This window comes from Haliotis rubra, unplaced genomic scaffold (genome assembly GCF_003918875.1).
Source record: "Haliotis rubra isolate DU_JTF1 unplaced genomic scaffold, ASM391887v1 Scf502, whole genome shotgun sequence".
NCBI lineage: Eukaryota > Metazoa > Mollusca > Gastropoda > Lepetellida > Haliotidae > Haliotis > Haliotis rubra.
The window spans coordinates 83,453-97,658 of NW_025767194.1; the positions used below are offsets into that span (position 1 = coordinate 83,453).

The 14,206-nt window shown below is 40.6% G+C and overlaps 2 protein-coding genes across 2 annotated transcripts in view; both read left to right on the plus strand.

The window, feature by feature from the left end:
• Positions 1 to 333: 333 nt before the first annotated feature.
• On the plus strand, positions 334 to 10,907 carry LOC124291946 (proto-oncogene tyrosine-protein kinase Yrk-like). Its single transcript, XM_046729029.1, has 12 exons — positions 334 to 421; positions 1,561 to 1,696; positions 2,070 to 2,169; positions 2,292 to 2,384; positions 3,200 to 3,291; positions 4,158 to 4,310; positions 4,617 to 4,763; positions 5,047 to 5,170; positions 6,113 to 6,269; positions 8,157 to 8,295; positions 9,749 to 9,880; positions 10,301 to 10,907. Exons 2-12 carry the CDS (start codon positions 1,573 to 1,575, stop codon positions 10,510 to 10,512), a joined length of 1,473 nt encoding a protein of 490 aa, XP_046584985.1. The 5' UTR covers positions 334 to 421; positions 1,561 to 1,572; the 3' UTR covers positions 10,513 to 10,907.
• Positions 10,908 to 13,843: 2,936 nt separating this feature from the next.
• The window catches only part of LOC124291925 (phospholipase A-2-activating protein-like), a 28,680-nt gene continuing 28,317 nt past the window's right edge, over positions 13,844 to 14,206 (plus strand). The window contains exon 1 of the mRNA XM_046728996.1: positions 13,844 to 13,989. Coding sequence (XP_046584952.1) covers positions 13,850 to 13,989 — 140 coding nt within the window. The 5' untranslated portion in view covers positions 13,844 to 13,849. The remainder of the gene's footprint in view (positions 13,990 to 14,206) is intronic.

Here is a 14,206-nt window from a genome sequence, read left to right on the forward strand (position 1 = left end):
GGTTAAAGTGCTCAGCACTCCGAAGGCCCGGGTTCGATTCCCCACATATGTACAATGCGTGATGCTCATTCCTGGTATCCTCTGCCGTGATATTGCCGGAGATAGTGTTAATAATAAGGCTGTAACCATTTATATATAACACAATGAACAATACTTCATCTTTACGTGTGCCGCGGGTGACATGTACATTCTAACATATATGATCATTTCACATCTAATGACTTTGAGTATTGTGTAGAGACCTATTGTGGCCTGAAGTTGCAACACATCAGGCCAGCAGACAAATAAGTGTGAACCGGATGTCCTAAGTGTTACAGCATGCGCCTGGTGGTGTTTGCCCTGATAACGGCAGTTCCGGTCACAGGACGAGCGCTGGCGGTAGCCTTCCTTATAACTGTACACAACGACTGAGTCTGGCTTGGTGAGTACATGTAACACAACGCACTATGTTGTAAAGGACAGTGTATCTCAATGACATTTGCTGTTTAACGATGCTAAATGATGGTGGTAAAACATTGTCTTATTCTCATTGTCTGAGTATAGGGTTTAGGTACGGATGAAAGTTAGTGTACATGTAACACAACGCACTATGTTGTAAAGGACAGTGTATCTCAATGGCATTTGCTGTTTAACGATGCTAAATGATGGTGGTAAAATATTGTCTCATTCTCATTGTCTGAGTATAGGGTTTAGGTACGGATGAAAGTTAGTGACACAAAGTTAGTGTTAGTATCAGAAGCGACACGTCGCATTTAAGGAGTACAGAATAATAATGTTAACTCTTCAGCGTAGTGTTCATAGGTGTGTTCCATCTCATCACTCCGGTACATCAATATGTGAGCATCACTAATTCAGTTAAGACATCAGTGAAGCTATTAAAAGGTCTCCGAATTTCAGACATCAGTAATAAAAATATGTCTGACTAATATTTAGACTTATATACCATATCTTCCCATGTTGATTCTGATGAACAGTTTACGTGCTTCTGCATGTGTTTGTCTCGGGATCGGGATCTCACCTTTCCGTATACATCTGGTTCATCACTATTTGATAGTTATTCATAAAAACAGGATCATGAGTGAGTGAGTGAGTTTAGTATTACGCCGTACTCAGCAATATTCCAGCTATATGGCAGCGGTCTGTAAATAATCGAGTCTGGACCAGACAATCCAGAGATCAACAGCATGAGCATCGATCTACGCAATTGGGATACGATGGCATGTGTCAGCCAAATCAGCGAGCCTGATCACAATCATGATCATGATATAGCTTGAATGTACAGTCAACTTTTCTAAAATAGATTTGTTACGATTGTTGAGTCAATTTTGTAGATTATATTTATCATTTACAGTACATAAAGTGATGATAACATTTTATCGTTCATTATGTTCCTATTCAGATTCTTCATGTAGCGAAATATTTCTCAGAGCAGCATTAAACACCAAGCAAACAATAGATAATGCATAAGTATTGATATCTCCACCACACAGTTTCCGTTTCCGAATCCCCATCGAATGTCTTTGTAATCATTGTCATGTCAACATTTGTCATATGCCACAGTTTTAAGGAGTAATGGGCAACAAAATTACAAGAAAGAAAGGGAAATCCAAGGCCAAATCGAATCCAACTTCAGAATGTTCCTCGGCTCATGACCTGGAGGCTGCTCGCAGAAGTCTGGAACCCAACATTGGCGACGGTATGGAACCTGCTTGTATAGCTATAATCTCGGAAATAGCAAGGCTAGCTAGCTCCTGATCCAGGATGTATTATACCTTGATACTTTCACCCATACTAACACGACCCAAATACATACATAGACATAAAACCCTCTCCTTTGTCATACAGATATATAACTTACTTATAATGAAAGACAAACGAGTCTTGAATAATGTTCCTTTTATATATCTCCCTTATCACGCTTGGTCCCCTGAAATGCATTTCATGTGTCGGAATTTTCCCTGCTGAACTGACCGCAAAAAACACCAATGGCCATAGTGTTTCTGGTGCGATCGCATGAGCTGTAAGTTTATGCAGTTGAAGAGATAAAGAGCAGACCCGTATTGTTACAGAGATAAAAGACTGCACTGCCCTCTTCGACTTTGAAGGCTACCATGAATGTGACTTGGCCTTCAAGAAAGGGGATCACTTCTATCATGTTCGCTCCTTGCGGTAGGTTTTACTCCATGTTTTTTATTAGCTTAAAACCTGCAGTGGAAAACTGGACACGTACGTCAATTATTCAAATGGTTGATGTGGATATCTTTTTATTGTCTTTGAAATCACTTTTCCAGGGATCGGGAGGATTGGCTGTTGGCGACACATTCGAATAATCGAGACCGAGGCTTCGTACCACGTGACTACGTTTCTGAAGATTCCGTGCCCAGGTAAAGACACATGAATTCAAATCTCCTAAGCAAAGTGACAATATCACAAGACACTGTTTGGCTGTAATTGTTTGATGTTTTCCGAAACGGGGAACCAAATATATCTTAACCGTCAAACAGTCGACTGTCTTTGCTGTTCACGATCTGCGAAACCATACATGATTTTGTACTAGCTGCCTCCTTCCTGTTAGAAAAATGCATCAGCAGTAGTGCCGTGTACGATGTAATTATTGAGGACAGCGATAGGATGCCCGCCAGGTAATCATCTCATGAAGGATTATTGCTGTTTTCCTTTAACTACTTTAATTATTCTTACGGGAAAGAAAAAGGCTCTTTACCCTTCATTTTGTATCCAAGCAAAAGATTTCCCTCAATTAATCATTTCATTTTACAGACAAATCTTATAACAGTTAGGAACAGTGAGGTAAAAGCTGGGGGTTAAGCGTTCGCACGTCTAACTGTTACCCCAAGATCGATTCCCATTTCTGGTCTTCCCAGACGTGATATAGCTTGACTATTGCGCAATGCAGCGTGTAACATAATTACCCATTCACTTTTACAACTTCTTTATGTTCACAATAGCGACGTTTCGGCATAACTTCTTATACCGTTTTCAAGCAAGTAGAAAAGCATAAGCTTGAAAACGGTATAAGAAGCTATACCGGAACGTCTCTATTGTGAAAAGAAAGAAGTTCCTCATCAGACATCCTTGAACATGCCTCGACAGACATCCTTGAACATGCCTCATGAGTTAAACTAACGTACTGGGAATACAGGAGACAGAGAGTTATCTCCCTCTATTTTGTCTTTGCCAGCTACTACAGAACCATGGGAAAGCTCGATCGAGAACAGCTGTTGCTGAGTGACGGAGTATTGAATGGAACATACATCATTAAACAGGCGTCATGTAAGACGATTTATATGTTTATAATGATATTTAACACGATGATGATAGTATTAGAGTCAACAACACTTGCTATAAGTGACATTACATGGAACATTAATCTTGGGCAAAGCAGGTATTAAAGAAAATGGCTTGATTGTTGAAATATTGTAATATACACTGTATGTCATATCATCGATGTTCATTTCGTCAGATGTGCATGGTCTAGATGTTTGGGTATTGTTAGTATTTATTGTGTTATCGCCACAAGTGGCTCCGTTCCTTATTCTGTCGATATACATATTGCCAGGTATAACCTTTTGCGGCCTTGGTGGCAATAGGAAAAACTCGCGTTTCAGAATTTTAAGCTATAGGATGACGACATCTGGCGTATACGGGCATCTCAAGGCCTTGGGGTGACGTGATACGGCCCCTTTAGTCCTTGGAGTGACGTAATATGGCATACTACCACCTTGGGGCGATGCAATCTGGCATAGCTTGTTGTGTAGGGGATGCAATATTGCATCTCCTGTCCCTGTGGTGATGTAATCGGTATCCGTGCACTTCCGGGTGCCGCAACCTGGGAACGGCACCCGGAATCTGTAGACGTTCTTGGTGTTCACGTTTACAGCCGAGTATTTTTTGTCAATATTCATTTTGAAGCTGAAGTGTTTATTTTGTCATCTGGGTACGCCTTCAATATTTTTGACAGGCATTTTCGTCTTGGGTGTTTATTTTGGCAGCAAGTACTTGGTGTTTATCCTGTCATCTATGTACGTTCTAAATATATATATGTGTAGCTGGGTACAGCATGGATACTTATTTGCCATCAGTGAACATTCTGGTTACTTATTTGGCAGTTGGGTCCATCCTAAATATTTATTTGGCAGCTGGGTACGTCCTGGAAGTGCGCCTCACAGATACAGAAAGTAAAGAGTCCCGGGTAAAGAGGTACAAGATCCGAGAGGGCAGAGACAAGTGCCTCTTCATTTCTCCGCAGAAAACGTTCACTTCAGTCACGCAGCTCCTGCATTATTATACAGGTATCAGCCGTGATTCACTCGGTTCATTGTCAAAATGGATCATCAAAACGAAAGTAAACAGCTATACTACTCGTATTTTGGTGCACGGCAACTAAACAGAAGTGCCTGTGGTTAAAGCAACTACTATGCTGGTAGGGAGGAACACAAAGCAATCAACGGTTTTTCTCTGGAAAATTATTTGCCAGAAAGTTTCTTCTCCGATTTGAAATACAATTAACACAAAGACCTGTGAAGGGTACAGCTGGCTCAAATTATTGTCGCGTTCTTTAATGCTTCTAAGGAATATTAAATGATACATGGTTTCAGAGACTGACGGATCCATGTGTTGCCGTCTACAAGAATGTCTTTCACCGCCAAAAGAAACAGTTGGGGCCAGGGACCTTGACATCAAACCGGCTTCCCTAGTCGTCATGGACGACATCGGCAGAGGCACTTATGGACAAGTGTTCCAAGGTAGTTTGGCAGCTGTGTAGGTTCTGGACACTTATTTTGGCAGCTATATCACGAAAGACGATTCACAACATATTGTAGCAATGACAATCGTATTCAAAGTATTTCGATTTCAACAAATGCTGCAATTTGACTTCCCTTTCATGTATGTGGATTACTTTGAAGGATCAGTGAAACTAAGTAGGGAGCATGTGACATTAGACTTGGGTGACTCGAATATATACAGGTCACCGCCATTTAGCAGGATTGAGGCGTTAAACAACGCATGTGCTCGTCTTTCCAACAGGTACCATGAAGGGAACGTTGTCCGTGGCTATCAAGCTTGTGGATATGGAGATGTTTACCTCTGCTGCACCAGACAACCTAATGCTGGAAATCAAGAGAGTTTCATTACTCCTTTCACAAAACAGGTAAATACTGAGCACGGTTTCTTAGAGAAATGTTTGAAACAGCCTGTATCCATATCACTCAGCATATAGATTAACTGTCTACCACACTTACGAACATGCTATAAAGGTGACAATGTGTAGTTTCTGTCAAATTGTCAAACAGTGTCCAATGACGTAATGTTTCGAGTCAAAATTGCCACAAGCACACACTCACAAAGACACACACACGCACACACACACACACACACATATATATACACAGAGAGAGAGAGAGAAGGGGGGGGGGGACGTAAGTAATCTTTTGAATTTGCCATCCGTGTTTGTACCTCTAAAATGTGTACGTAAGTAGCGGGAAATCTTGTTATCGTGATACTAGGGTTGTAAACATACTATTAATTTTAACTACAATATATATGTTATTTTAATTTATGGCTAGATTGTCAAAATTGCTAACATCTGAAGGGATGGTGTAAATCCAACTAGGGTCCATGCAGGTAGCAAAGGCACTTTAAGTCCCCGTGGTTCCTAGTATGGTGATCTATCTTCAGTTGTTGGCAATATGTAGCCCATTTTTATATTGTATTGTCATGTATAGTTAAAATGTTTTAGATTATATTACTAGTTTTACATTTATGTCCGTGATATTCTAGTTGTTTTACTGTCCTTCGTTGACAGGTTTTTATACCTTACCTATTATTATTAATAATATATAACTTGATATAGTCACGATATGGCTGAAATACTGCCGATGTGACTTAAAATCTTAACTCACTCACTACTAGGGTAATAGTATACTAACCACATACCAATCCTTTGTTTACATGACGATAGACATGAAATATCAATAAACAGTAGTGTGAGTTTGTTTAAATTCATATTACTGTAAAAGACACCCGTGTCTGTTCTTAAAAATATATTGTTAAACTATATCTCAACCACTCAATGCTATTATTTTAATGGTAGTTCCAGATTTGTACAAATACTGGGTGTCAACATGATCACCACGAACATGTTCCAGCTAGTCTCAGAGTTAATGGTTGAAGGCAACCTCAAAGACGTCCTACGTCAAGACCAAGGGCAGACAATCCACTTCCACCAATGCGTGAAGATAGCCAACCAGGTAAACGGAACACGTGAATGTAATTCAGCCATTTGTGGGAATCGCAAGCAAGTTTTGAAATACCTATAAATGTGTCCTTTTGGATATTCATATCAGCTCCTCTCTTTGTCAAATCATTTGGATTTTGGTTATGTTACGAAACTGCCTGACAACAGAAAGCATACACTTGAATACTGTCTTTGGCCAAAACACACCAAAGGTAGTCAAAAGTTAGTGGGCTGAAAACAGTGTCCAAGACTTCTTTGAGTGGCATTTTAGAAGTGGGAAGTACAATATAGACAAACGTTATGGATTACATCTTCTTTATTTCGTGAGTGTGACTTTTCGATACAGATTCTGTATCGAAACGTCGCACTCACTGCTTGACAACGGTACAAGAATCTGTACGTCGCACTCACGAAATATACAGAACATGTAATCCATAACGTTTGTCTGCATAGTCTCTAAGACGCTTCAAACAAAAGAACACAACCATAGTACCTGAATCAAATCAGCACCATCAAGATATTTATTCAGTTCTTTTATAACAAACCGCCTCCGTGGTGTAGTGGTTAGAGCGTCCGCCCGGAGAGCGGAAGGTCGCGGGTTCCATCCCCGACCGCGTCATACCAAAAGACGTTCAAATATGGTACTTGTTGGTCCCTGCCTGGCGCTCGGCATTAATGGGTACAACAAGGACTGGTCGGCTCGGAGTCAGTATAATGTGTCTGAATCGGGTATTCATGCTTCACTGCGGCATGGTATCTCAGTGGGCTAGCACTATAAAACCAGCTTAAGTCTGGGCTAGTACAAGCAGCCGCGCATACACATACACACGCATGCATGTCGTCATATGAGCGAAATATTCTCAAGCACGACGTAAAACCCAATTTCACCTCACCTCTTTTATAACACAGTTTATATTACTACGAATAGGTTAGATCATCCATACACATTCAGCATAAATAGAGGACAATTTTGTGATCTGCTCCAATGTGTATTTTTGGTAAAGAGTATCCCATAGATGTTCAGTTGGGTAGTACAAATCGGGTGATCGAGAAGGCCAAGGTAACACCTGAACATTGTTTTGTTAGAGGAAGTCCTGTCAAACACGTGCTGTGGTAACTCTAGGTCGACCTGACCTGGGTCTGTATGTAACATTCCCAGTATCGTTGTATCGGGTCCATAGGTTTGAGATGGTCTGTCTGGACACGCTGAAGTGCCTTGCCACCTCATGCTGCGACGCCCGTCCTTGTAAACGGCCGATGGCGTTTTGTCGTTGAGCTTCTGTCAATCTTTTCATTCTCTTGTCGTCTATAGAGGCTTAAAGCAATGCGCGTGGAGTACCATTGATGTGGCTTTTTAAAGCCTACAGTTATAGGCTTCAGCTCAGGGTGATACACAATTTCATGATGCACGTGCATGTCATGTAGGGTGCGTTTTAGAGATTCACTACAGACGTGAGTGTAACGTTACGTTTTTGTTCAACGTTTCTTTTTTCAAACGTTTTGTTGTCGGCTGCCATTTCCCCACATGTTGGGATTCAGCATGGATTGGTTTGTGTCAAATATTTTCCTAAATTCAAATTGTTCCTATGTATAGTTTCTATTTTTTAAGAGTGTATTACAAACTTATATACTTCTCTTGTTGATGGGATGATATTGATGATGCATTTCTGGGACTGAACATCCTCCAAGAGGATTGGGGAAAGACTTTCCCCCTGGTCACTTGTGATTGCAATAGGGGGTAGGCGCATTCAGGAGGTCGGGACCTGGCTGATCATGTCTGTCTCCGGATGATTTCAGTGTGGTTTGTCTGGTCCTGACTCCACAGTTGCATGCCACCATGACAATCCACTCACTAACTCTGTGTTTTCCACATAGTGCTGCACTGTGCTTTCTCTTTAAGATATGTGAGGGCATGGCTTTCCTTCAAGAACACAGTGAAACATTACGCTGCGGACTGAGGTGTACCACCGTTCTTGTCGGGGAAAATCTGAGGGTCAAAATTAATTCTTTTTCACTTGTTAAAGCACCTATTACGAGAGGTATGTACCTTTACTTTCTTTTGCACAAACTATTTTTATCACTTGCTTGATAACGGTGTTAGTACCTACACCGAAACGTCGCACTCATTGCAATAAAGAAGTTGACTATCCATACAAATCAGTTTTCCTTTATTTTTACATATCCATGTTTTTGTTTTGATAGTGTTTTTTGGGAATCGATGCAATTGACACACTACAATCTGTAACGTAATCCCAGTTTCGTATTTCGCAAATACTTCAGCTCAAACAGAGTTTGTTATTTTAGAACATTTGGATTCCATTGTCTTTCATTATACACTACTAATATGTGAAAATATAAAGTTTAAACATATATCAAATTATCTGTAAAGAAACAAATAAGTCTTGTTTAGGTTTTTAGAGCAGTATATTTTCTCAGTGGATAAAGGTGAGTACTAACGTGTCGTTTTCTACATTTTGCTTACAGATTAACTGAATTAATATCTGTCATAATATTATGGCTGTCCCAATTTAAGAAGAGTCTCTTTCACAGTCTTGCAGAGTATGTAGGCAAATACTGTGAGTGAATCAACTTGCCATCCCTGTAAACAGGGGCGATATATAGCCTAGGTGGATACAGCGTTACCTAGTCAGACTGAAGGTCCTGTTCAGATTCCGACATGAGTAAAATGCGAGAGGTCCATTTCTAGAGTCCACCGTTATGTTAATGCTGACATATTACTAAACTAAACAATCATACACATTCCACGAAACAGCATAATCTCTTCGCCTGTGCTAGATACGCTTAAAGCGTTGGCTCGCCACGCCGAAGACCCGGTTTCGAATCCCCACATGGGCACAATGTGTGAAGCCCATTTCTGGTGTCCCCCGCCGTGATGTTGCTGGAATATTGCTAAAAGCGGCGTAAAACCCAAACTCAGTCAGTCAGTCAGTCCTAGATACGCTTACGGGAATATGTTTATGCAAATATTTCGACTATTTTTAAGGGGTCAGGGTATGATTACAGTTCCCAGTTTGGAACAAAATCTGACCATACTTTGTTTGAAATATGATAAGTTTAAGGAACCCTTCACACTTGTTCAAAAGCTTCTGGGGCACTTTATTTGTTAATTTCTTCACCTGTTTTGCCGGAATAATAGCTCTAAAACGTTTCTGTTATATCGTTAAACATAGTAGCCTACGTTAAGTATAATTTCGTCTATTTATAGTATCTTGTTGTAATCAATCGTTGTTTTGAGGGACATCTAAATAGATCGGTTGGGGTCAGTTCCGGTCACTTGACTGAGTGCATGTCAAGGTCATATCCCAGTTGAGTGAACAGATGCTCATAGGGATTGTCTGGTCCAGAGTCAATAGTTTACAGACTTCTGGATTTGGGATCTTTGAGACCCTCACCTTTAAATTATATGAATCATTATTTTAGCATTTCGTTTAATAGCCTTAAATAGCCTCTGTTTGTTTGACATCCCTGCAGACAACCAAGCTCTTCGCTGGACCGCCCCTGAATGCTTGCAGGAGGGATGCGAGTTCACACCCAAGTCTGACGTTTGGTCATTCGGGGTTGTCATGTATGAGATCATCACGTTTGGAGGTCATCCGTTGATAGGTTAGTCAATGTAGGAGGCTATTATATCAGTCAGTGTCCATTTAGTGTGTCTATGATGCTGACATGAAAATGCCATCAATCCATATATCTATATTTTTTTACATAGTAATATACTTTTTGTGCCACTTTGATTGTGTTCTTACACCAAAAGAAACAGATTCGACAGCAAAAAAACACTTCCTCTCTTGAACTTCATTAACTTCTGTTAAATATTGTTCAATGGCAATCAGGGGCGTTGGGGTAGCCTAGTGGTTAAAGCGTTCGCTCCTCACACCGAAGGCTTGGGTTCGATACTCGACATGGGTACAATGTGTGAAGTCCATTTTTGGTGTCCCCCACCATGATATTGCTGGAATATTGCTAAAAAGCGGCGTAACACTAAACTCACTCACTCAATGATGATGATGATATATATTCCAGAGGTTGCCCCCAAGGACTTGATGTCGATTATAGCAAGTGGATACGTGATACCAAAGCCTGTAAGTGGGATCCCTTATGATGAGGACTTCTGGTACGGCGCCATGCTGAAATGTTGGGACATGGACCCACACAAGCGGCCGTCATTCGTGTCACTGAATAACATGCTGGGCAACTATAGATGTCGACTGAGTCGGGTTCCTGACTACAACTGATGGCATGGGATCAGTAATGTGAAAGATGACAGCAGCGTACAAGCGACAACATGCACAGGAGGATTTATAGAACAGTGGAACTGAAGCCATCGACGGGATATCGTCTGTAACAACGATTGTCAGGATAATTGAACATTGTTTATGTTGTCTATGTATATATGTTTGTAGACGTCCATTGCAATCGTACAGGTAGCGAGTGTCCTGACTATCGGGGTGTAACAAAATTTGGACAACAGAAAGCATACACTTGAATACTGTCTTTGGCCAAAACACACCAAAGGTAGTCAAAAGTTAGTGGGCTGAAAACAGTGTCCAAGACTTCTTTGAGTGGCATTTTAGAAGTGGGAAGTACAATATAGACAAACGTTATGGATTACATCTTCTTTATTTCGTGAGTGCGACTTTTCGATACAGATTCTGTATCGAAACGTCGCACTCACTGCTTGACAACGGTACAAGAATCTGTACGTCGCACTCACGAAATATACAGAACATTAAATCCATAAAGTTTGTCTGTATTATAATGATATATAAAGTAAAAGTGATTTCGTGGCATTTGATGGGCTAAATCGAAATCATAGGCCACGCCCACAAAAGGGTTGCTGTTTAATGACCCACTGATCATGAAAGCGTGTGTCTTTTGTTGTATTAATGCACAGAATGACACCACTCATGTCGTACTGTTGGCGACAGATTTGTCTTTGTGTATTAGAGATTAAATAAGAACTGTTAAAGTATTGTTGTTATTAATGACAACTGGCAATTGGACATATGCAGGATTGCAAGACGCATGGAAGGAACGCCGCGGTAAATTCTAAACAACAGTGACTATGCAGTGTTTGTTTCCCCGTGAGGATGAGCGAGGGTGATTTTACGCTGATTGTAGCAATATTGCAGCGTGAACACTGAAGTGGAAATTGTACCCATGTGGAGAATCGAAGCTATAGGCTTGATGAGAGACCACTGCCACCACTAGGCTACCTCACAGACCCTAAATAAGAATGTTATGTCTCAGTCATGTACGAAAATTATAATTCAGAGTCAGAGTTTGCATAAATCGTAGTAAGCCCAAACCGAACATCAGTAGATAAATAAAGTGATTTTCAGTTTTTCCTATCAATCAAAATCAAACACCGACATATGGTCATTGCAGTGCATACCGTTTACATGTCCCAAAGGAAGGATATGAACTCTGAACAGGGTCTGAACATGTTTGAAGCACAGACCTTCAACCCTTTTCACAGTACAAAGTTGAGACAAAATGGCATGAAATATCCAAGGAGAAGCCTCAGACTTCGCTAACAACACACATTGGCGACGTGCCAAACCTGTCAGTAGTCGGAAATATACAGGAACACTATGCAGTTATAGCCGACCACAAGTAGAGACACAACAAACAACATGGGGATAAACAACAGCCCCAAACATGGCTTACTCAACACCAAAACGAAATGTAGATGCAAGTGGTCGTTTTCAACTCGGAAAGAATCACTTGGTCCGTTAAGTGTTTTTGTTCTCTTCTTGTTAACGCGATGGTGAGGTGAGGTGAAATTGGGTTTAACGTCGTGATTGAGAATATTTCGCTCATATGACGACGTGCATGCGTGTGTATGTGTATGTGCGGCTGCTTGTACTAGCCCAGACTGAAGCTGGTTTTATAGTGCTAGCTCACTGAGATACCATGCCGCAGTGAAGCATGAATACCCCACTCAGACACAGTATACTGACTCCGAGCCGACCAGTCCTTGTTGTACCCATTAATGCCGAGCGCCAGGCAGGGACCAACAAGTACCATATTTTAACGTCTTTTGGTATGACGCGGTCGGGGATCGAACCCGCGACCTTCCGCTCTCGGGGCGGACGCTCTAACCACTAGATCACGGAGGCGGTCGTTAACGCGTTGGGCTGTGGGGGGTAATATAACTGTGAGCTGCAATGCATATGTGTCAGCCGTGTGCTTGTGTTCTACAGTGTGTACTGTTCTGATGTAACATTCCAACTGAACACTATCACTGAGAGTCCTTTCATTACAAAGTGGGGCGGTGGGTTAGCCTAGTGGTTAAAGTGTTCGCTCGTCACGCCAAGGACCCGGGTTCGACTCTCCACATGGGTACAATGTGTGAAGTCTGTTTCTGGCGTCCCAATATTGCTGGAATATTGCTAAAAGCGGCGTAAACCCATACTCACTCACTCCCTTCATTACAAAGGTCTGCTGACTTCACCGGTATAGTGTTAAATGATGCGTGCATGCGAGCGTACATATGAATACATATTCATAAGTGCGCATAAGTGCTTGTGCTACTACACATAATCAAATTGTACAAGGCATACGTAATAAAGTAGATTTTTGTGAAGAACTTTATGGGAATAAATAATTCAAAAATAATTTTAATAATAAAAAACACCCCAGGGTACCGGCTGTTCTTGTCATTCTACAAAACAACCTTAAATAGTATTTTATCAAAGCAGAGGTAGACCCCTTTTTCTTAGACTAGTAAAATTCAGCATGTGATAAAAATTGTAGACATTTTTCGGGATATAAATTATTACATAAAGTACTACGAATGACTTCTTTCCCGATTTAAAAGTGCTGACTATAATACCGATCGTTGGTAAAAAAACAACCCAAAAAACAAAAACATTTACGATAGCGCCACTGTAGCTGAACATCGTGCCACGTTGTGTTGGTGAACTCGTAAGCAAAATCATTCACTATTATAAGCGCCAAATGTATTTCAAATCTGAAAAATTAAATATCATGTGATGCTCATGAGGTGTCATTACAAAGACGTAATTCTGTTCAATATGAATTCTATTAATCACATAAAACCAGAGAATATTTTTGGCAAACGGAAGACAAGCCAGTGCTCTGCTCAATATTAATAATGTTGATCATATTAATTGCTATCATCATACAATTCCCAAATGTAAAAATATATTTACAAATTCACTCGCGGTTTTCCTAAGACGTTGTAAATTGTCGATTGGTGAGGCGTCGCGTTCAGAGTTTAGAGTTTGTTAATCGGAACTTTGAATCCTTCATTAAGATCCATTGTTTGTCAGCACCACGACAGCGATAAATGTTTTGGATCAATTTGAGCACTCACTCACTGACACAATGACGACCCCACAATCAAGGGGACAGAACTCTCGTGATAAAAACAAACCAAAAACAGTTACACTGAACATTTTCTAAATAATATAGATAAGGAAACTGAGAACCGATAGAAAGGAACGATATAAATCCCGACATAAAGTAAGAATTATTTACAAATAGAAAACATGATCTGCCAGTAGAAACTAAAACCGGTAGTAACTGCGAGTCTACAAAGTAAACATGGCGTCTACCTACAAACTGCGGTGTAATATTGTTGGACATCAGAAGGATGTCCGGGCAGTTGCCTCAACAATCTTCCCAGAAGGAGGAATTGTGTCTGGATCAAGAGATGTCACATCTAGAATATGGGTTCCGAATGAGTAAGAAACCAAGTAAATTAGTACATATACGAACAATCAATTGAAAATCGTTCAGTATTCGATCACAAGAAACGTTTTGTTTCATCTTGTTCAGGAAGTATTTACACTTTATGCTAAACAACGTCATGATACGCAAAGTAACTCGTGAAGCAGTTGTAACCTGTCAGCCTTGTCCTTCATCGCTAAGCCTTTATTTACAGGAATTATCAATCAGTTG